Source organism: Protomyctophum parallelum (genome assembly GCF_964188405.1).
Source record: "Protomyctophum parallelum genome assembly, chromosome: 9".
NCBI classification, from domain to species: domain Eukaryota; kingdom Metazoa; phylum Chordata; class Actinopteri; order Myctophiformes; family Myctophidae; genus Protomyctophum; species Protomyctophum parallelum.
Window position 1 is genome coordinate 23,239,493 of NC_139706.1, and position 24,450 is coordinate 23,263,942.

At 42.5% G+C, this 24,450-nt stretch overlaps 1 protein-coding gene across 1 annotated transcript in view; it reads right to left on the reverse strand.

Annotated features, from left to right (window-relative positions):
• Positions 1 to 2,649: 2,649 nt before the first annotated feature.
• Positions 2,650 to 24,450, reverse strand: part of rsrc1 (arginine/serine-rich coiled-coil 1) — a 222,124-nt gene continuing 200,323 nt past the window's right edge. Inside the window, exons 8-10 of the mRNA XM_083772722.1 lie at positions 16,893 to 16,999; positions 8,252 to 8,362; positions 2,650 to 3,455 (exon numbers count right to left, since the gene is read on the reverse strand). Coding sequence (XP_083628848.1) covers positions 3,366 to 3,455; positions 8,252 to 8,362; positions 16,893 to 16,999 — 308 coding nt within the window. The 3' untranslated portion in view covers positions 2,650 to 3,365. The remainder of the gene's footprint in view (positions 3,456 to 8,251; positions 8,363 to 16,892; positions 17,000 to 24,450) is intronic.

Here is a 24,450-nt window from a genome sequence, read left to right on the forward strand (position 1 = left end):
AATGTGACAAAAACAAACAACAACAAACATATCCATGGGGTGAGTAATCGATAGAAAAGTTTTTTTTTTTGGGTCAGCTAAGTGTGTGGCTCCCCGCGGGGCGTGAGGGGACACAGGATGCCACCCGACACCGTGTGTGGCATGTGGCACGCTGTGACGTAAGAAGCAACCAGCTGGTGACAGACAGACCCACACACTTCTCTAGAACAAGCACTCCAGAGCATGTGTGGAAGTGAGATCGCACGCATATTGCCTGCAATCTCACTTCCACACAAAAGAGTGTTCATTTTTCTTCATTTGCTGCTCTCTTTCGTTTTAGGGATTTTTGCGGTTTTCGACATTCGAGCTTGGGGCTAAATATGTATTTCTTTACAAAATCTTATAGCAATTTATTATTTACTATAGTCCTACTAGACCCGAAGAAATTATATCTGACCACAAAAGATCACATCTACTGAATGTGTCAAACTCACATATTGAGCCTATGACACAGTGTGGCTTCTCCAACAGTAGGCTACCTTCACATTCAGTAGATCCTGTGATCTTCTGTGGCCAGATGTCATTTCCTGGGGTATATAAGGACTATAGTAAATAATAAATTAAAGAAATCGCCATGATATGCCATGAAAAACCACTAAAATCCCTAAAACGAAAGAAAGCCGCAAATGAAGAAAAATGTACACTCATCTTTTACTTTCTCTAATAACAACCTAAAACACGAACCTTGGTTGAAAAAAACTAAAGTTGTCCTTTAAGTGATGTTGTCGCTTTGCTTAAAATACTTTAAATTAAATATCTGCCTATTCCCTAAAACATCATTGCTATGGGACGTATATGGGGGTATCCATATCTCTCCATGTATCTTTTTCACGTTAGCTATATGAGAAAACTGAAATTGGAAATGATGAAACAACAAACTAACAAAAAAGACAAATTGGAAGTTGGAGCTGGAACACAGTACAGTTTAAGATGATACATTCTCATTGAAATTTTAATTCTCTATCGCCTGATGGAGTGAAATTGGTATCCCAAATGATTTATTTTCTGTTTACTAAATAAAAGAGCTGGAGAGATGGAGAGACCCCTGTCACATCTGAATATAGCTTAAATGTTTGAACTAAATATACAGGTACATCTTTAATAAGAACATCACTAACATGCCCTTTAACTAAATGAACCCTAGTGTTTGTTGGGCAAACAAACATTCTGCAAAAATAGAGACAAATAGGAACATTTGTCGAAAATGATCGTAAATTTGTCCAAAAATAGCAGATCTACAAGCTCACCCGCTGTGAGCTTGTAGATATTAGCTATTTACAGTATACAGCGTGGCTACACGGAGCGTGTGGGTGAAGGGAGTGACATTCTGTCCCATCCTCAGTATAGCTCAACCATCTGGTAAATCCACAAATAGGCCTCGGCCTGGACTCTCTCTACTGTCTTCAATATCGGCCCACGTAGGCAAAACAGGCCAGTACAGTAGACCTGTGTGCACGCATTATATCATTGCACTCGGGCAGAAACCTCTTAAATCCACATTTCAACGGTTGCCGTAAATTAACGCACTACTTGATCATATACTACAGTACAGCTACTACAGCGTCACACTGTATTAAAGCATCAAAGGTAGCAGATCTGCAAGCTCGAGGTTTTGACCACATCGATCTGCAACCTTTGCAGTTTTTGAAAAAAAGTACAACCGTTTTGGACATAATGAGGTTTCCACAGAGACGATAGAGAACCATCAAGCACATTGCAGCCACGACACACTACAGAAACATCACAGTATAAAAGCAATGTTGTGACTCATGTCCACGACACTACAGAAACATCACAGTATAAAAGCAATGTTGTGACTCATGTCCGGGTGTCGATGGAAAGTACTGGATACAGTAGAACCTTAGCTCAGGTTGAGGCAGATTGCTTTTTAACTACAGGTGTTGTAATACGGCGATTTGTCTATTTATATGAGGAACGGTGTCTCCTCACCAGCTGGGATCTGGCCAAAATAGGAAGCAAAAGCAGAATTACCCACAGGCACAGGTCTCCACCAGGCCAGGTCAGGTTGTGGCCTCCTGGTGGCGCTATAATAGGACAATGTGAAAAGGGTGCCATTTGCCCGTTGATGGTAATTGGATGATTTGAGGCATTTTGTTCCAAAGGCGCTATGGCATAACAGGCCAATGTGAAAAGGGTGGGATATATTCCTCAGCCTAGTAGGAAAGTGTGTGAAAGATTTCACTAAAGATGCACGGTGCGTTCATGATTTGAGGCTTTTTGTTAAAAATCCAATCCTGCAAATGTGTAAAGCCAATGTTAACCAATTTGGATGGAATATGAAATATCGGACAGATCCCCGTCTTGAGCACATGACTATATAGAGATTTGGACAAAATCTGGAGGAGTAATATCCAAAAATGTGTTTTTACAAAAGTCGGATAGACCTCATGCCTCCTTCCATGCATGAGGAGTCCAAGCTGCTTCTTTTCACCTGACAACGCGGACGTAGCGTGTGGAAGGAACACGTTGGCCAGGGGGAGGTAGTTTAGAGATCATTTCTGACTACGGTAATAAAGTATCCAGTCAAACAAAACAGCCCTCATTGTTGAGTCACTGCAAAAAACACATCAGTAAATGAAATCACAAGTCTGATCATCTACATGTTTTATTACTAAACCCAACACAACATAACCACTGTCCAAACGCATCACTGTGTTTAATGGTTTACCCGTTTTCTTCATTAAAAACAAACGTAACTTTAGTCCTGTTGTCCCTATCGTTTTTTCTTATTATTCTTCCAAAAACAAATTAAAGCATTATGAATAGTTTCATGACAATGAAAGGCCATTGTCATTGTCTGTGATGTCCTTAAGTATTAAAAAAAGAGAGAAACCATTGCTGGCTCATTTCTGGGTTTAAGGACTCTAAACTTCAGTTACGTATACTTAGTTGCACACCTGGTGTTGCTTGTGAGCTTGTAGAACTACTATTCACTGAGCATGACACTGGCTTAACACTAAGGCCTGACTCACACCTTCACAACAGATTGATGTATGCTTGTTGTATGAGACTCTCTCAATTAATTTCCAATGGGAGTCACATGGTTTGACAACATTTTTGTTGTACGGCTTTCGGCTGGGTTTCGACTGCCCCCCTCCCCCTCATAAAACAAAAATGTTGTGTCAAACCATGTGACTCCCATTGGAAGTGCATTGCGAGCTTGCATCAGTCAATAAGTCTCATGCATCAGCTATACATCAATCTGTTGTGAAGGTGTGAGTCAGGCCTAAGGTTGGTAAAAAAAAAAAAAAAAAGGACATGATGAGGTGAGGATACTTGGGGAGCGGACCTTCACCCCCTGGGGGTCACACTGGGATGCCCGTGAGCCTCTCCTGCCTCAGGGCCACCAGTCTGTGGAGCCACAGCTCCTCTGCCTTCTCCTTGTCCATGAACAACTGCAGGATGGGGAGAAGAGAAGAAGATTTTCACGATTAAAAAAAAATAGCAGACCTACAAGCTCGTAGCGTGCCACTCGGTGGCACGCTATGAGCTTGTAGATCTGCTATTTTTCAATAGCTGAATTATAACATAATGTTTAAAACACCAAAAGGGGTTCCCGCCCCAAAATGGGTTATAGGAGGATCCAGGAAGACACACAGAACCTTCACTAAAACATCCGGGACATTAAGGCACCACACGTCCCAGACTCTGCTCCAAAACTATGGAATTAACTAACCCATTGGAATCAGAACTGCAGACTCAGTCCCAATCTTCCGCCGTAGTTTGAAAACTCACCTATTCAGACTCTAACCTATAGGCCTATGCGAAGTCTAAACCTATGTAACTTTTTATGTAGACATTGTACAGATATTATACTGTTAGTCTGATGTTAGATCCTTATCTTGCTTATGATGATGTATTACCATGTGTCGTTCTTGCTTACTGTACTGTATGTCGCTTTGGATTCAAAGTGCTGCTATAAATGGCCAAATTGTAAATTGTGATACAGGACTTTTTAAGTCAAATCGTTGCTGTTGGGCAGAAACCTCTTATGTCCTAATTTGAACTTTTTTGTGTTTTTTCATAATCACACTACAGTGTCACACAAGAGCAAAGTAGCAGATCCACAAGCTCTACGCAAAGCGACACGTCTTGAGCTTGTAGATCTGCTACTTTTGCTATTTTGGAATTTGAATCCTGAAAGGTGCTTTCCACCCGACAGAGACTTACATCTAAAGACCCACCTGTTGTCACTCCGGAACACTGAGTGGCAGGTACAGTAAATGTCTTTTTACACACCAGGGGATGTGACGAAAACAAGGTTACACAACTCACCAATCTACAAGCTCACAACATGCCACAACGTGACATGTTTTAACCCATTTAGACCCGAGGACGATTCAACAAATGTCTTCTAAATCCTGACAGTTTTCTGAAAAACCTATGTTTTTTATGTCAGTGGTTCTCAACCTTTTCATGTCAAGGACTCCCAGAATTATATGCATTTGACCGCCAACCCCCCCCCCCCCCCCCCCCCCCCCGCCCATGTGAAAATATGTTGTTCCACAGAGACCTCCCAGAAGCAGAGATTTGAGTTAAAAAACGTTGGCTCTGAAAGAATATACATTCAAGCTAAAGTACATATATGCTTAAAACACCAAAAGGGGTTCCCGCCCAAAAAGCTTGTACAAAACTGTATAGAGCCCTGGTGGCCCACAGTCAACAAAGTACAGTATATATATGGGTTATGGTTACAAAAACAGAGTCACATTAAGGCAATAAAACAATAGCAAAGAACAATAAAACGGCAGCAAATCATGACCTTGTAGATCTGCTATTTTTTGTAGGTCTGCTATTTTAGAAAAATCGTGAAAATAATTATTTAGGATTTAGAAGAATTTCTTTAAAGCCCCTATAGGTGGGTCCTCTGAGTTACTACAGTTACAACAGAAGAAGGTTCTAGAACCAGTGTCTGGGACCCCAAGCCCCTATAGGGGGGTCCTCTGAGTTACTACAGTTACAACAGAAGAAGGTTCTAGAACCAGTGTCTGGGACCCCAAGCCCCTATAGGTGGGTCCTCTGAGTTACTACAGTTACAACAGAAGAAGGTTCTAGAACCAGTGTCTGGGACCCCAAGCCCCTATAGGGGGGTCCTCTGAGTTACTACAGTTACAACAGAAGAAGGTTAACTTCTAGAACCAGTGTCTGGGACCCTGAGCCCCTAGAGGGGGTCCTCTGAGTTACTACAGGGGGCACCGCCAAAGCTCCCTGTGCCCCGCCCCCTCATGCACCCCCTCTGGGCCCCTACACCTCCAGTAATGTCCCCTCAGTCTCCCCAGGCCAGATTAAGGGGGTTGAAGCACGTATAAGCGTCCTTTATTTATTCACTGTTGAAGTGTGATATTTGCATCGATATTGGAAAAGAGATATGCAGAGGTCGCAGAGGAGATACAATACGCCAGGAAGGATGGAATGAAGAGGAAGAAGGCTCTTATATGCAGAACTATGGAGATTGATTTTGATTTAAGGCAGACATTGACCGTCGCAAAAAGAAGTATGCGCTGGAATTCAATCCACATTTGAACTGGACTTCATTTTGATATCATGGGTGGCTAACCATAGCGATTGGCTGTGATCAAAATCGAATCAACTGCTTAGATTGCTGATTTTAGAATGTTGATGATCTGCCATGAACTCGGGGCAAAAACATTATCACAAAATCATCCACACTTCATTGTTCTTTTTAATCAATATTATTTGTAATCTATTTTACACGCATTAACGTTCATGCAAATGTTGAAAAAACAAAAGTTCCTGGAAAAGATTTATGAATTTATTTATGATTCTGCCCTGTGATCTGGGCAGAACTAACTTAACACTATGTGAGTGTTATTGCACTTCTCTCCATGATATCATGTTTACATAAAGCATACATCAGCACCAGAGAATATTGTCTCGACTCCTATTGCCTCATCGATTATTGATTGATCCAGAATTCCACGACACTGTGAACGGCTACGCTAACGGATAGTCATATACTACTAAGACTAACTTAAGCTCACAAGCTAATTCATGGAATTTCTTAGATTTTGCTATTATTTATTCATGAAAAAAACTAAACATAAAACATTATTTCAATTCATGAAAATAAAGGGACCCATAAAAATGTGTCCATTAACCTCTTTTGCTGTTTTAAACATTATGTTATAATTTAGCTATTGAAAAATAGCAGATCTGGTCTGGTCTGCTATTTTTGAAAAAATCATTAAGATGTGCCTCAACTCTGTCAAATATATATATATATATTTTTTTGACGTCAAGCGTCAACCCATTCACGTCACGTGAATGGGTTAATGTGTCCCGACCCAGTCTCTGGTCTGTCTATATGGGACATTTCATGTGTGAGGGCACTGCTACTTGTAAGAGTTACACACTTCCCAGCAGTGAGCTGGCATGGCGGCAGAAAGTGGCACAGGGCCGTTAGTCCAGCGTGGCCCCGTGACCGCCAGACGACCTGACCTCCACATTGGAGACGTTGGAGTCACACTGCCATGATGTCATACATACTATAGCGTGGAAGTGGGCTGTGGAATGTCGAGTCCCGATAACGTCGCCTCAGAGGAGAGGAGAGGAGGGGAGGGGAGGGGAGGGGAGAGGAGAGGAGAGGAGAGGAGAGGAGAGGAGAGGAGAGGAGAGGAGAGGAGAGGAGAGGAGAGGAGAGGAGAGGAGAGGAGAGGAGAGGAGAGCGACGGGCAGATAACAAGACGTGGAAGAACCCGGCACACATGGCTCACTGTACTCCTCCACAGAACCATAGCTCTGCAGGCTCAAAGCCATTATATTTTTCGTCGCTCTTGGGTGTCGTGAACCAGCTCCAAACGCGTCCCCGTCGTTATATGTGTCGTGATCCTGTACGTCGGCTATTTCCGGCGTGCGACATTGCCGCGCAGCCGAGTGTAAACCAGGCACTAACGCTATTACTGGACTATAACGTTATGGCGGCATTGCTATTGCATTATGGGTAGTTGGTTGTGATGGCAGTCAGAGAGAGAGCAAAGCAGACGGAGGCCTCCCTGTCTGACAAATGAAAGCATCTGGTTATTAGGAGCTGGAGGAGTCGTAAGACATCCAAAGTACAGCGGACGGAGCGACAAATGACAAGACACCAAACATTTACATATTCTGTGTGTGTGTGTGTGTGTGCACGTTCACGCGGGGGCGATTCCTTCGACACGGCGCGCACATATAACCACACGCCGCTACGTCCGTGTAATGATGTGTGTCTGATAGTGTCTATAGAACATGCAGATCCGGGCCGTGTCTGTCGATCCTTCAACCGCTATAAACTGTCCGGGGTCGTTATCGCTGGCGGTAACGTGTTATCTGTGTGTTAGATTCAACACTCACGCAAAACCCTCTCTCTCTGTCTGTCTGTGTCGGCACCCGCCTCTGGTAGTGTGGTGCTAATGAGGCTCTGTGTGTGTGTGTGTGCTCGTGCACGCACGCACGTACGTGTACGTGTGTGTGTGTGTGTGTGTGTGTGTGTGTGTGTGTGTGTGTGTGTGTGTGCTCGTTGGGGGGCTGGGGGAGATGACAGTATATGGGATGGGGTAATGGGACTCATCTGTCCTGATTGGGACCGAGGCAGGGGGCCGGGGCCCGCCTGGGGCATATTACTGCCATACATCAGCCTGTCGAAGGTTGTGGTTGTGTGTGTGTGTGTGTGTGTGTGTGTGTGAGTGTGAGTGTGTGTGTGGAGGGGGCGGTTGATCTGCATACGTCAGGCCCTAACCGAGTTTTCCCTCCGGAGATAGATGAGCGGGAAGCCCCAGGGAGCGATATTAGAGTTTAGTTTTAGTTTCCGCTGTTGCTTCCTTCAGTGAAGGGCGGGTTGTTCCAGGGTTGGAGATGCATTGTTGTACGATGCTATGGGGTTCTGTCATACTGCGGGGCAGTGCTGCACTCCAATTAACGCTCATAATTATAGATCTTCTATTAATGGTTCATACATTATGCTCGGTCAGTGCAAATGCAGATGGCCAGGTCATACTTTTAAGTGTTTGATCTAAAAGCTACACGTGTGTGATCTACAAGCTCATAGCACGGCACCGAGTGCCGCGCTATGACATAGAAATACTGACATAGAAATAGGGTTTTTCGAAAAACTGTCAGGATTTAGAAGACATTTGTAGAATCGTCCTCAGGTCTAAATGGGTTAAGTAAAACATGCGAGTACTTGACGAGGCCTTACGCTGGGGTGGGCCAGGGTGTCACTATCGTTGTAGAGTATGGACGTAGGAAGAGAGGCCACCACCTCTGGCTCCGTCGTCTCTGGCTCCTGCTTCACGTCCACCGGCTCCACCTACACACACACACACACACACACACACACACACACACACACACACACACACACACACACACACACACACACACACACACACACACACACACACACAACACAGTCAACACACACACACACACACACACACACACACACACACACACACACACACACACACACACACACACACACACACACAATGACATGAGACGCAAGGGTTATAGTAGTCAAATTCCTCCCTAATAAAACTTTCCATGGAATACTTCTAATTTGGCTGTGTCATGTCAAGGCATTTTAATTGGTTCTCAAACTGACCGGCTGGAGGGTCCCCAGATTATTTTGGGGAGTCCCCAGATTAATTTACAACTACTAAGTACTTTAAAACCTTTCTGATACCTCTAAAATCAACTAATAATAAGACCCCACCCTTACAAGCACTTGCAATTGTAGGAGTGGACGTGGAGTCACCCTGGGCAAGACCTACGCTGAAAAGACTATCAGCGGAAGTGCAGGATTTTAGCAGAAGTATTGCCCAAGGAAATGACGTTGATGCTTTGCAAATCAGTTTACATTTTTCCGCAAATGAAACAAGTGTTGTGATTGTTCGGGGAATATCGTATCCGGGGGAAATACATCTGACAGGATATTCCGGAGGATACGTCTGCCGATAGCTTCTCTGCCTTACGTTGTGACCAGGCTTTTCTTTTCGCAGATAAGTAAGCCTGGGACCGAGGCTAACGTTGAGTAGGCATTTCATTTTAAAGGACAAGAGTTGGTTAAAAGTTCTAAACCTTTGGAATAAGTAAAGATCACAGGGGAAGGAGGTAAGGAGGTGGCGCACATTAAAGAGGGTCCAAGGCATGCAGCTCTGTGCAGTTGATGTAGAAACATACTTTATTGCATTACATTAAGGTCATTAGGGTCATGGCATGAAAGGTTGGGCAACCCTTGATGTAGGAGCACAAGACAATGATATATACAGGAGTGTGATAAATGATAAATGCAATGTGACATTCTGCCAGCAGATGGCAGTCAGTGCATGTTTATCTGTGACACCAAGAGCTTTGGCTGAGGGAAGGAGGACTCCTCTTGTCTCGTCCATGTTAATACTTGTACCTAGTGTGAATTACAAGACCCCACTGTGTGTACAGTACGTGCATGTGTATGCAATACGTGCACGTGTGTGTGTGTGTGTGTGTGTGTGTGTGTGTGTGTGTGTGAGAGAGAGGGGCAGAGAAGAGTGGCCTTGCTCATCTTGATTTATACTTTATTCTCCACTCTGATGAAGGTACATGTTCAATATATCATGCAGCCTTACTGTAATAATCTAATTTCGATTATGACACACTTAAATCGATTTTTGGAGACTGAAAATCGATTACCAAGCTAGTCTAGGTGCCTTGATAGAAGCTTTGCAAATAATACGTAGGTTACAATAATTATAATAATAATGATGTACTACTGTACATTTTTATATAAAATAGGCAGGCTTACAGTTGGTCACACAGTGAGTTTTGACCATGAGCTGCTGATGTGGTTAAACTTTTATGTTTTGAGACACATGGGAGGAGAAATCACAGCCAGGAAATTCATATTAATAATAACTGTGCCAAAACGTATACGTTTTGTATGTGCCTTTTGAGTTTTTTTGGGTAGTGTGGAGGCACTGGTACAACCTCCCAAACCCTAACCATATTTATAACCCCATGTTTTGGGCGTTTGACCCCCCCAGCCCTCCATCCCCTGGGGGACCCCCTAGCGTTCAGTGGGAGTTGCGTCACTGGACTGAGTACTGACTGAGTACTGACTGACTACTGAGTCAGTACTCTCAGTCAGTCAGTCAGTCAGTCAGTCAGTCAGTCAGTCAGTCAGTCAGTCAGTCGGTCAGTACTCAGTCAGTCAGTACTCAGTCAGTCAGTCAGTCAGTCAGTCAGTCAGTCAGTCAGTCGGTCAGTACTCAGTCAGTCAGTACTCAGTCAGTCAGTCAGTCAGTCAGTCAGTCAGTCAGTCAGTCAGTCAGTCAGTACTCAGTCAGTCAGTCAGTCAGTCAGTCAGTCAGTCAGTCAGTCAGTCAGTCAGTCAGTCAGTCAGTCAGTCAGTCAGTACTCAGTCAGTTAGTCAGTCAGTCAGTCAGTCAGTCAGTCAGTCAGTCAGTACTCAGTCAGTCAGTCAGTCAGTCAGTCAGTCAGTCAGTCAGTCAGTACTCAGTCAGTCAGTCAGTCAGTCAGTCAGTCAGTCAGTACTGAGTCAGTCAGTACTCAGTCAGTCAGTCAGTCAGTCAGTCAGACAGACAGACAGACAAGTCAGTCAGTACTGAGTCAGTCAGTACTGAGTCAGTCAGTACTGAGTCAGTCAGTACTCAGTCAGTCAGTACTGAGTCAGTCAGTACTCAGTCAGTCAGTACTGAGTCAATCAGTACTCAGTCAGTCAGTCAGTCAGTCAGTCAGTCAGTACTGAGTCAATCAGTACTCAGTCAGTCAGTCAGTCAGTCAGTCAGTCAGTCAGTCAGTCAGTCAGTCAGTCAGTCAGTCAGTTAGTCAGTACTCAGTCAGTCAGTCAGTCAGTCAGTCAGTCAGTCAGTCAGTCAGTCAGTCAGTTAGTCAGTACTCAGTCAGTCAGTCAGTCAGTCAGTCAGTCAGTCAGTCAGTCAGTCAGTCAGTCAGTCAGTCAGTCAGTCAGTCAGTCAGTCAGTTAGTCAGTACTGAGTCAGTCAGTACTCAGTCAGTCAGTTAGTCAGTCAGTCAGTCAGTCAGTCAGTCAGTCAGTCAGTACTCAGTCAGTTAGTCAGTCAGTCAGTCAGTCAGTCAGTCAGTCAGTCAGTCAGTCAGTACTGAGTCAGTCAGTACTCAGTCAGTCAGTCAGTCAGTCAGTCAGTCAGTCAGTACTGAGTCAGTCAGTACTCAGTCAGTCAGTCAGTCAGTCAGACAGACAGACAGACAAGTCAGTCAGTACTGAGTCAGTCAGTACTGAGTCAGTCAGTACTGAGTCAGTCAGTACTCAGTCAGTCAGTACTGAGTCAGTCAGTACTCAGTCAGTCAGTACTGAGTCAATCAGTACTCAGTCAGTCAGTCAGTCAGTCAGTCAGTCAGTACTGAGTCAATCAGTACTCAGTCAGTCAGTCAGTCAGTCAGTCAGTCAGTCAGTCAGTCAGTCAGTCAGTCAGTCAGTCAGTTAGTCAGTACTCAGTCAGTCAGTCAGTCAGTCAGTCAGTCAGTCAGTCAGTCAGTCAGTCAGTTAGTCAGTACTCAGTCAGTCAGTCAGTCAGTCAGTCAGTCAGTCAGTCAGTCAGTCAGTCAGTCAGTCAGTCAGTCAGTCAGTCAGTCAGTTAGTCAGTACTGAGTCAGTCAGTACTCAGTCAGTCAGTTAGTCAGTCAGTCAGTCAGTCAGTCAGTCAGTCAGTCAGTCAGTCAGTCAGTCAGTACTCAGTCAGTTAGTCAGTCAGTCAGTCAGTCAGTCAGTCAGTCAGTCAGTCAGTCAGTCAGTCAGTCAGTCAGTACTGAGTCAGTCAGTACTCAGTCAGTCAGTCAGTCAGTCAGTCAGTCAGTCAGACAGACAGACAAGTCAGTCAGTACTGAGTCAGTCAGTACTGAGTCAGTCAGTACTGAGTCAGTCAGTACTCAGTCAGTCAGTACTGAGTCAATCAGTACTCAGTCAGTACTCAGTCAGTCAGTACTCACTCACTCAGTCAGTCAGTAGAGTCAGTCAGTACTCAGTCAGTCAGTACCATAGAGTTATAATAATAACTCTATGGTCAGTACTCACTCACTCAGTCAGTCAGTAGAGTCAGTCAGTACTCAGTCAGTCAGTACTCACTCACTCAGTCAGTCAGTAGAGTCAGTCAGTACTCAGTCAGTCAGTCAGTCAGTACTGACTGACAGACTGTAAAGCCAGACCTCTACAGATGTCTTCTAAATCAGTGGTTCTTCTCAAACCTTTTCGTGCCAGGGACCCCAAATAGATTTTTGTTTGGCCACTTTATTTGCTGTAGCCTCGCTAAATCTAAAATGACAGAGATGCTTTACCCACTTTTAATGGGCTAACTTCTACAAGTTTCCTTTATTAGGCAATACATTATGCAATGTGAAGTTCTTAATGCTGCGAAGGCGTTTTTGATCGAGCATCATGTCAATATCTATTTTAAAACACCCAAACATTTTGGCTTTGGGACAAATTCTATCAGGCTGGCCGGCTGAACAACTGCAGTTTAAATGCATTTATAGCCAAGCAGTCTCAATGGGATAATCTTGTGATGAAAGAACACCTACCCAGTAACTGAGATAATTGGTATCAACCAAGGTTTTGTGTCTTGTCTTAATTTAATGCTGATGTAATTTTATACAATTATATATAATTCTTTCAGACAGCCAACGTATAGATTCCATGTCGCTCTTGCATCTCTGTATGGATTGGTGCTCATTAACATCTGCACCGAAATAATAAGCAGTCGGAAATCTTAAGTATCGAATCGAGAGAAGCGAATATAATGTACATAATTTATTATTCAACCGTCCCGAGAGGGTTTCTGCTAAGTGAATTATGACAAGCAGCCTTTATTCTACCATTATAGACTTCCATTCGCAGCACTAACAAATAACATGGAATTATATTTTAACCCATTAAGACCGGAGACCTGAGAAAATATTATATTCGAAGAATTGCACAAATCTTCACGATGTTTCAAAGAAATAGCAGATCTACAAGCTCTACTATTTTTGAATAGCCAACCCAACAATCTAAACTGACTGTTGCTTTCCCCGATTACAAAAAAAAAGGTTGACATTTTTAATTTCTGCCGTGTCTATAAATCCTGGTTAAAAACAACTGCTGATTTCAACCTCAAGAAGACCAAATGTTTATCATGCCACGACTCACTGCCAAAAGGAGAATATTAAAACAAACGACCATGCAGAGTACATATTATTGTGAACATGAACAGCTAAGTAACCAACGTAGTTAGTGGTCATCTCAATTAGAGCCCGACCCTGCATATATCCGTTTGGCCGCCGTGTCGGCCATTATTTTACATTTCTTTTAAGACCACTTTTAAGATATTTTGGAAAACTTTTGACACATTCGTGAGCTTATAGATCGGGTTTTATGGGTCAAAACATTTGGTACATTGGTTCTAGGACTCTCCAAAATTGCGATCGCACCCCACAAATCTGTCAACGTTAGCAGGCTCTAATCTCAACTCTTGGTGATCCTATAGTGACTGACGTCTCTATGAATCCATCAGGCTTTGGCCTCCTTGAATGAATATTTAGACGGTGTCTGTCGTGTGTTCACCTGAACATGTACCGTATGCTCTCAAATTGGTATAGTTTTTGTTGCGATTTCTCACCACCATATGGATTCAAGATTTTAACTTGATCTGGCCCACACACATTATTCAGGAACAATGGCAAATAATCACACAGATGAGAGACAACTCAGAATTTACTGCAAGTATGTTGATTATGTGTAAACATGTTTACCATATTTTGATTACATTGACAGAATCACAGGTGTTTGCCAACACATGTATGTATCTCGATTCCCTGTGATATGTGGGGGCTAAAAAGTATAGTGTAAAATGTTGAACTGCCATGAAGTTAACTTCATACTGTGTGCATTTTTATACTGTCTGAAAACCGTACAGATTTTCTTCTGGCATGAATGAAAGATATGTGGAATGTTTGCGTAGTCTTGTATTCTTTAGTGCAGTCCAAATGTATGATGATTAATAGCTCAAAACAATATCCCCAACCAAAGGAATGAAGTACTTAAGTTACAGTCTGTCAAAAGATGTTTGCTAATTGAGAGGGGATTACCCAGCATGAGATTAATGTAAAAAAAATCAGGATTATTTCAAATTATGTCCAGCAAAAAGAAGCAATTAAGTTAAGTAATTATATTTTGATGGAACTTGGGAGATCACTAATTGCCGCTTTCAGAATCCAGAACACACGCGAGATATTTTTGAAAATTGATCATTAGCAACATGGAAAATGCTGAACAGTGTTGAAAAGTTCAGCAAAAAGAGAATACATTTACACAGCCTCCCAAGGCCAAGAAAAGACAATAATAACGATATTAGGATCCTAGATGATATCTACAGTGTCTCATATCAATGTATTTATACTGCATAAGGAAAGGAGGCACTGGAGCAACTCAGACAGTTTAACCCATTTTGGGGTGGGAACCCCTTTTGGTGTTAGCATTATGTTGTGCTTTAGCTATTGAAAAGAGCAGATCTGCAAGCTCATAGCGCGCCACCGAGTGGCGCGCTACGAGCTTGTAGGTCTGCTATTTTTGAAAAATCGAAGAACGACTGACATGGAAACATAGCTTTTTCAGAAAACTGTCAGGATGCAGAAGACATTTTTAGAATCTGATCTCAGGTCAAAATGGGTTAAGCCCTTATTTTATTATCAGGGTGCAAATACATTGATATACCGGTATCAGTGATCACCCAGCTCTAAGAAGCGATATACATTACATGAGCGTTTTATTACCTGTAGTAAGTGTCTGACAAGAGTCTGACGCAACAATATCTCACTGTACACACGGTAGATGTGTGAGCATGGCACACAAAGTGTTGTGCATCGTTCATGTAAATGCCTTTGAACACACACACACACACACACACACACACACACACACACACACACACACACACACACACACACACACACACACACACACACACACACACACACACACACACACACACACACACACACACACACACACACACACACACACACACACACACACACACACACACACACACACACACTCTCTATAGGGATGTCAATTATCAATTCATTGCAAATTTATAACCTTATCGATAGATTAACCGGTTAGTTGATAAGTAGCGTTTTATTTAAGTTTTATCTGAGAATCTTAATTTCCCTCAATGTCTAACATAAAAATCGATATTTTGCTGAAAGAACAAAAAAAGGCATATTTATATTCTTTAATCAAATATTAATTTGACCATTTGAGAAACAGGGAATCTTTGTATGAAGAATAAAACGAAAAGTGCACTGTCTTGTCTTGTCTGTCACATCACATGCAAAAGCAGAGATGTTTCTGTGGCTACTAGTGTTGCGCATGTGTTTGCTTGATTGCCAGAGAGAGAGAGAGAGGTGACGGTCCCTCGGATGAACATATAAAACTTGAGACCCAACACTTATACACATACGTGACATGACATACAGTAGGCTGCCACCTATCTGTTTCGGAACGGTTCACTTCACACAGCATTCAGCATGCAGTGTAGCTCTCCACTCCAAATGAATGCAATGAATCTCTGCATGTTCTCATTTTAGTTTCGTTTGTGTCTATACTTCGACTCTGTTGCGCGGCGGCGGCGGTACCGCACACCCAAAATAGCCGCTCTACAAGCTCACAACGCGTCGCCTGCGACGCGTTGTGAGCTTGTAGATCCGGTTGCTTCTGGGGATCCCTGGAACATTAATATTTTGAGATGGAAGTCCGCGGCCAAATACATTTCGGTGGGCCTTAACATGAAAAGGTTTGAAAAAAAAGAAGTGTTTTTCAGAAAACGGTTGGGATTTAGAAGAATTCTTTTTAACGCAGGTCTCAATGGCTTAAAATATAAAAATAAAAACAATGAGGAAGGATCAAAGCCCGCTTTCAGAACAACTGAACTATACACTGTCCTCTATGTAACTATACCCTGCCCTGACTGATTTGCTGCATGTGGTGTTTTTATTTGTTTTTATTTATTTTATGTTCTTATATTCAATTTTGTTCTTTGCAATTGTTCTATCATTTTAACTACTTGTGTTTTATTGTATTATATTTTTGTGTCCTGCCCTGTGAAGCACTTTGAGCTGCATTTATGTATGAAAGGTGCTATACAAATAAAGTTTATTATTATTATTATTATTATTATTATGTGGCCCCTTGCTGTCCCCTGCCCCCATACTACTGTAATGTCCCCTTATGTCCCTGTGTGTCCATTTTCATTTTCTTTTTACCTTTTACAGTAACCTTTATGTCTGACTTTACCACATGCTGTTTACATATCTGACTAATGATGTTTTCAATCAATCAGCCAATGCTCCGTGGTCTTGTAGACGGGCTGTGTTCAGCGTGCACCATGTGTCGTAGTGCCGTTCGGCTCAACAACAGAACAGCAACGAGGCCCAACAATGAATCTAACACAGTAGCTGCTGCTTTGGACCTCTGGGTTCAGCTAGCATCTGCACTACCAGAAGCACAGGGGAAGGGACAGATATGAGGGAGAGAGAAAAGCATGAAAGAAAGAACGCGAGAAAGCAAGCAAGCAATAAAGAACAAAAGCGAGAAAGAAAGAAAGAAAGAGAGAGTGAGAGGGAGGAACTTCTTTTGTGTGGCCGTGTGTCGCTTTAGCAGGCCGCAAAGCGTCAGATGAAACCGTCTCTCTGGTCGGAGAACAAACGCTATTGAATAGAACTGTTTGATTTGGTCTGGGCCGTCTCTCTGGACAGAGCCCACCGCACTGTGGACACTGCAGAAATTCAATAAGAGACAGAGAGAGGGAGAGAAGGAAACGCACCTTTATGCTCTCTCTGGATGATTTGAAAGCCTGAGGAACAAAGGAATCATCCTCGATGGTCTCAAGTTCCTTTATTCTTCTCACTTGGTCCTCCAGAGAGATGCCCTCTGAAACACACACACACACACACACATGACACGTTACACACAGGCACACGTGTACATACATACGTACTGTGTGCGCACACACACACACACACACACACAGTAGGGGGTCACCTGTCCTCTGTCATGTATAGGAATGGAGACTGGGCCTAGCTAGACTCCATGCTATCATTCTATATAATTATCTGTGGCACATGAAAGATCTCATATGCTCCTATTTTAATCTGGGCTTCTTATGAAAAGGACTTCAGTTTAGCCAAGGGCACATGTCCATCGATTCTGTCAGGCAGAAACCTCTTATCTCCATATTTTACTTTTTACCGTTGTTTTTGTTCGTTTTCTTTCCGTAAATGAACGCTGTACTGTACTGTACTTGATCATACTATACAGTGTCACACACAAGTATCAACAGTAGCAGATCCACAAGCTCGCTGCTTTTGATACTTCTTTCATTTTAATCCTGAAAAGTATATATATATATATATATATATATATATATATATATATATACTGTATATATACTTACATGAAATAAACAAGGTAATAGCCAGACAGTGAAGAACACTAATATAAATACCTAAAACACGATAAAATAATCAAAATATGAACGCATGCTGAATTCAATGGAACTCATCCATTATGGAAACCAAACAGGATTACGTTTCATTCAGGGTTTTTAATGTAACAGAAAGGGAATCCTTTTCTTTTTTTTCCCCCCGGCCGCCGCCGCCCGGTACAATCCAACAAGATGGGCGGAAAAAAATACATTTCCGATAAATTACATCTGGATATAAACACATTAAGAATTCTGTAGATCAGATAATAAGTGATCTGGAGAAGAGGACGCCCGAGAACATCTCTGCAAAGCGTAGGAGGGCAACAGAATATATGTGTCTGAAAAAGTTGGAGCGGAAAAAAACATAACAGAGTCTGAATAGTCCTATTATTCTATGGCTGTCAGTCTTTCTACCAATCAGTCAATATTCATCCACTTCTTCCCCATCTTCACATCCTCCCCTGCACTCTCCCATCAATCTATCTGTCAATCCAGACAGACGCGCACGTCTGTCATCCACCCATGTAGGCTGTGTCATGAATACAAGCACACACAAACGCACGCACACGCATACATATACACAACAAAACTCATGCCGAGGTCTCCCGAGCTGTGCATGCACGTGTACACGCACACACACACACACACACACACACACACACACAGCATGCAACAGCATACATGCACACAGCACTCACACCCACGAACAAAGAGCATGCTACAATTGGAAGCTAATAGTTTGGAATTAATTTGATCCATTAGCAGCCACAGAGGAGCTGTCACAACACATCTTCATAGACCGGGGCGTTTAATGAATAAATTAATATTTGTTCCAGTTTTCATTTAGTTAACATATTGCAGCAAAAGGCGCGCGCGCACGCACGCACGCACGCACGCACGCACGCACGCACACACACACACACACACACACACACACACACACACACACACACACACACACACACACACACACACACACACACACACACACACACACACACACACACACACACACACACACACACACACACACACACACACACACACACACACACACACACACACACACACACACACACACACACACACACACACACACACGTCCTAACGCAATGCACGCAAACTTGGCTTTTGATTTATATTTATTATTTACTGTAGAATTGGACGTAGTGACGAGTGCGATTATGTGTCCGTGGCGTGGCGTGACAGGCTGTCAGTTTGTGGAGGCGCGTGAGGACGCTCCAAATAAACTCATTACCTTGACTGGGTTTCTAGATGGACGCGGCGTCGTCTCTGAGCAGCGCCGTGCTTCAATATCCTCCCACAGACTGTGGCCTGTCCTTCACACCGCTATCACTATACTGTAGACCTCGCAGAGCGTGTGGCGGGCAGGCCACGCGCGCATCGAAGCCGTGGCTACAGAGCCCCACTGATACGTTTGGCCGATATATCAGGCGGCGGTGGAAAAGGTACTCAAACAGTTTTACTTAACCCATTTTGACCTGTCTTCTACATCCTGAGAGTTTTCGGATTTTTTTTCTATGTCAGTCATTCTTTGATTTTTCAAAAAATAGCAGACCTACAAGCTCGCTATGAGCTTGTAGATCTGCTGTTTTTCAATAGCTAAAGCATAACATAATGCTAACACCAAAAGGGGTTCCCGCTCAAAATGGGTTAAGTAAAAGTATCAATGCTGCAATGTAAGAAATACTCTGTTACAAGTCTGGAATTAAAATTTTACTTAAAGTACCAAAAGCAGAAATCACTCTGTGTTGAATGTCCGATGTCAAGTTTTAAAATGTATACAAATCTTTTGAAAAGCTCAACATGCAACGCATTTTCAACTTGTAGATCGTCTATGTTCAAATGGCCTAAATGTATATAGTGCTGGAGTGTTTAATGTATGTTTTGTAATAATCAAATGCATGTTTTGTAATAATAATCAAAGTAACTAGTAACTAAAGTGTTCAAATAAATGCAAATGGGGTAAAAGTACAATATTGGCTCTGAGGTGTAGTGGAGTAGAAATAAAACTATTGAAAATGAGAAATACTCAAGTGAAGTACAAATACCTCAAAATTGTAAATGTACATAATTACTTTCCACTACTAATATCTGGTATATTCAGTACATCTCTACTATATTATCTACTACTGCCTCAACGGAGTTGGTATTATGACCTTATTACATTGTCAGGGTTGTGCACAGATAATGCTAAATCAACTTCCTTTTGCCCTCTGGACAGCAAAGTGCCCTTTTGAAATGTTGTTCTTTGTACAGTTTGTTCATTTGATTGTTTTGTACAGTGTACAGTATGTGGCCCATAGTGGCATCGATCAATTCTGGATTAAAAGCATCTAATATATTATTTATGCCCCAAAATCTATAAATCTCACACACTATTTAGGCAGCCAGCGGTTCCATGAGCCGCACAAGGTGCCCTTTTTTCACTTGAGCACCTGCCCCTCAAAATGTCTGTGCAGTGCACAGATATTTCATCATGTGTTATTATATATTTCACCTTATATTATCATCGCTTTAGCCAAATGTGGCCCAAGTGGAGTTAGGAGGTTTTTGACCATTAATGTGGAGGTGGTTGTTTTGTCCATCGATTCGAATGGGAAAACAAGTTGGAGTTATTTGGTTTGAACGACAGTTTGAGGATCCAGAGTTAGGGGGTTTAGTCAGAAGCACTTTTTAATACTTTTCATTGGTTCAACGTTGGTCAAACCCACACACAGACGGGTAAAGGGTGTTCAACAGCATTGATTTAATAAAGAAAAATAAATGTTAAAAACTGGTTTCTGCTCGACATTGTCGATATCTCGCCTTGGCCGAATAATATGATATTTTACAACGTGACGTCAGTATTGGCGATTATGCAAGCTGATGTGTCCCGATCTTTGATCTTTTATCCACTTAAACCCATACTGTTTGTTGTTGAGTCCCTCAGGGCTCTATACTAGTGTATTTTCTGTTTTTTCTCTACATTAAAAATATCTGTAGAAAATAGCAGAGCTCACAATTCCCAGCATACGGACGCTGGGGCTTAAGTGGTTAAACCGTTTCAAAGATACAAATTGACATGCTCACAATGCGAATATGAAATAAATAATGGAATAAAATAAAGTTCAGTTTGTTTGTGAATTGTATATGTACTAGTTTGCTTGTATTGTAATCCTATTTTCCTATTTGTTTGTATGTAAAGTTTTTTCCAAATTGATTAAAACATAAATTTGTCTTATTATTAGTAGTCAAAACATCAGTAATCGGTGGTCTCCAGGACTCTACAAATTAATTACCCAAATATCTTCCATCTGTTGGTCATCAGTGGTAACGAGCCAAAACGAAAGCCACGCGACGGTCGTTGACTTAACCGTCGACCGGCGACGGGTCAACAATGCAAGAATCCACGCTACAGTTTTTAAAACGATTCAATGATTTATCACTTGTTCTTCTCTTGTTTTTTTTCTGTTTATGTTGTGTACACCGCCCCACCCTCCTCCACACACACACACACACACACACACACACACACACACACACACACACACACACACACACACACACACACACACACACACACACACACACACACACACACACACACACACACACACACACACACACACACACACACACACACACACACACACACACACACACACACACACCTCTCTCCCTGGCAGCTCTCTCTGTGTCTGTAAGCTGGGCTGTCCGTGTGCGCCGCAGGAATCCATTAAGGCCTCAGACTTTTTGACAAACACATTATTGGTAGATAAAATGACTTCCATATGCTGTTTGTCAGATGTCAGCGGGGAAAGATATGTATTTCATGGGAAAATCAAAAATAATGGACTTTGAGAGAGGGCCTGGCGAGCTTACAGGCAGACAAAAATCAATACCGCTCGCTGGGCGAGCCTTCTCCGCCGGCCCGGAGAGGTCAAAGTTGATATTTAATATTGACACATTATCTGGCAAATTAATTTAACGGGGCGACTCAATTGTCACCGCATTAGGAACATTTCTGTCAGTGATGGGAGGACAGGAAGGGAGAAGGGAGCGAGAGACACTGAGACACGGAGAGAGAGAGAGAGAGAGAGAGAGAGAGAGATGAAAGAAACAAAAATAGATGCACAATTCAATGCGCATCAGGAGCCATGCTTCATCTGAAGTTATTTCCATCTCTCTGAGCAGCTGTCCTCTCTTGAAGTTGAAAAGCACAACAACCATTACCAGTTTCCAGGAAATGGTATATCCAAATCAATCAATAATATGCCACTCTCTTTATATCTGTAGATCATGTTAATGGATGATGAATGATTTTGTGTGTGTCTGTGTGTGTGTGTGACGTGTGTGTGTGTGTGTGTGTGTGTGTGTGTGTGTGTGTGTGTGTGTGTGTGTGTGTGTGTGTGCATGCATGCGTGCGCATGTAATAGTCTCGCTGAGTGGTCGACGGAGGAATATATGTGAAATTAAACCATAACTTGTGTCCTATCTATGCATTTACACACTTGGTCGCGACATTCAGGTGTGTGTGTGTGTGTGTGTGTGTGTGTGTGTGCGCGTGTGCGACTGCGTGTGTGTGTTTGTGTGTGTTTGTGTGTGTGTGTGTGCACGCGCGCGCGCGCATGTGTGTGTGTGAGAGCAAGAGGAAGACTAAAGAGCACAAAATGATTAACTTGCTGTCGGGCAGAAACCTCTCATCTCTGCATGCCACTTTGTGTGTGTTTTTCTCGTACGTATTACTTGATCACACTACAGCGTCGCACAGAAGTATCAAAAGTAGAAGGTCTACAAGCTCGAACATTTTGAGCATGTGGATCTGCTATTTTTTTATATTTTATGGGAATGCTGAAAACTAACATATATTAGGTATAATTATCCACCCGTCACAGACAAATTACATTTGAATTTTGACATAACAAAAAAAAAGGACAGAGACATGAAAGCAACTTGTCCTTACTAAAATGACAACAGATGAGAATCGATAGGCCACTGTTCTCTATTAAACACCTGTTTGTCCACCTCATTGATTAGGGCCAGGAGAGAGAGAGAGAGAGAGAGAGAGAGAGAGAGAGAGAGAGAGAGAATCAGAAGAACCAATAGAAAGCACCTTTCCTAAAGCCTGACTTACAGTATACTTACAGTACTTGTGAGCTTGCTGTAGCTCTGCTCTGTGTTTGGTGAACGACAACCCGTGCACAACTACGCACAAATCAGGTTAGCCCATTTTGACCTGAGATTAGATTCTAAATAGCAGACCTACAAGCTCATAGCGCGCCACTCGGTGGTGCGCTATGAGCTTGTAGATCTGCTATTTTTCAATAGCTAAAGCATGACATAATGCAAATACCAAAAGGGGTTCCCGCCCCAAAATGAGTTAAAGGGCCGTAGACACCAATCACTATTTCTGCTGTCACTGGACATATATCGTTTTTAAACTCAAGGACTTTCAATGGAAATTAAATTAGAGTTTATATGGCAGTTTCTTTTTTTTAATAAACATCAACCACATCAATCAATCAAGTGGATGGCAGAGTCCACACCACAGCTATTAGCACAACAGTAGTGAATGAACCACATGGCTATGGTGGACTGTGGAGGGTCAACAGTAGTGAATGAACCACATGGCTATGGAGGTATGGTGGACTGTGTGGAGGGTCCTTTAAAGCCACCCCCACCCCCTCCCACATCTGCCAGCGACCCCCATAAGAGGAGATTTACGTTAAGACAATTCAACATGATGAATCATAATTCATGCAGATGTACAAGCTTGCTTGCTACATAGCTGCTGTTTTTGAATAGCCAACATTATAAATGAATAAAGTGCGTGATTAAAATGATTGTATTGCTGTATTGACTACTTTTTAACCCATTTAGGGGGCGGGAACCCCTTTTGGTGTTTTAAAAATTATGCTGTTGAAAAATAGCAGATCTCCAAGCCCACATGTTTGAATATATTCTTTCAGAGCCAACGTTTTTAACTCATGTCTTTGCTTCTGACGGGGTCCCTGGAACAACATATTTGCAGATGGGGCTCGGCGGGCAATTACATATATTTTTGGGGGTCCTTGACATAAACATGTTTGAGAACGACTGACATAGATTTTTTTTTTAACCGTCAAGATAGAAGACATTTGTAGAATGGTCCTCAGGTCTGGTGCCCCTGAAACACTGCTCTGTAAGAGGAGCACTGCTCGTAACAGCGCCGGCTCCTCGCCAGAAGAGGGTGCTGTTGAATAACTCATGTCTGCTCGGGGGCTCTATAGTGTGTGAGTGCCGTTGCCTTTGTAAACTTGACTTTGGTCCACAGTTTGTCAATCAGGGACGGCAGCGCTGAATATATTGCTGCTGCTGATTAATTCCAGTAATTGAGTGCACTACCCCGCCAGCTAAATTACCACAGCGCTCGTCGTCGTCGTCGTCGTTGTGTGTGTGCGGAACGAAAATAAATAAAGGGGAGAAATAACTAACTATCGGTGAATTGAGGTCGCTCACAAATTATGGCAAATTTATGACAGTGTTTTGGAATTATGTGGCAAACAGGCAGGCTAAAAGGTATTTAATGAATGTATATTAAAAAAAAAAGAATTACACGGCAAAGGGAAAAGGACAAATGGCGCTGCTGTATTTACGGTGGGCGGGAGCAATTTGAAGATACTTTGAAGGATGTTCCAAGTTCTCAACATATAGTTGGGAGTCTGCAGGTCAGAGGAAAAGCGCCACTTCCATTGTCATTAAATGCCACGAGTCACGACGTATTTATTGTTTAAAGCTTCTCAAATTTAATTATAAAAAAATTATTTGTTGGAACTTCCAAATGGTCTTATTTCTTAACTGGAACTTGTTGTTGTGACTGCTGCCATTCATTCATTCATTCATTCATTCATTCATT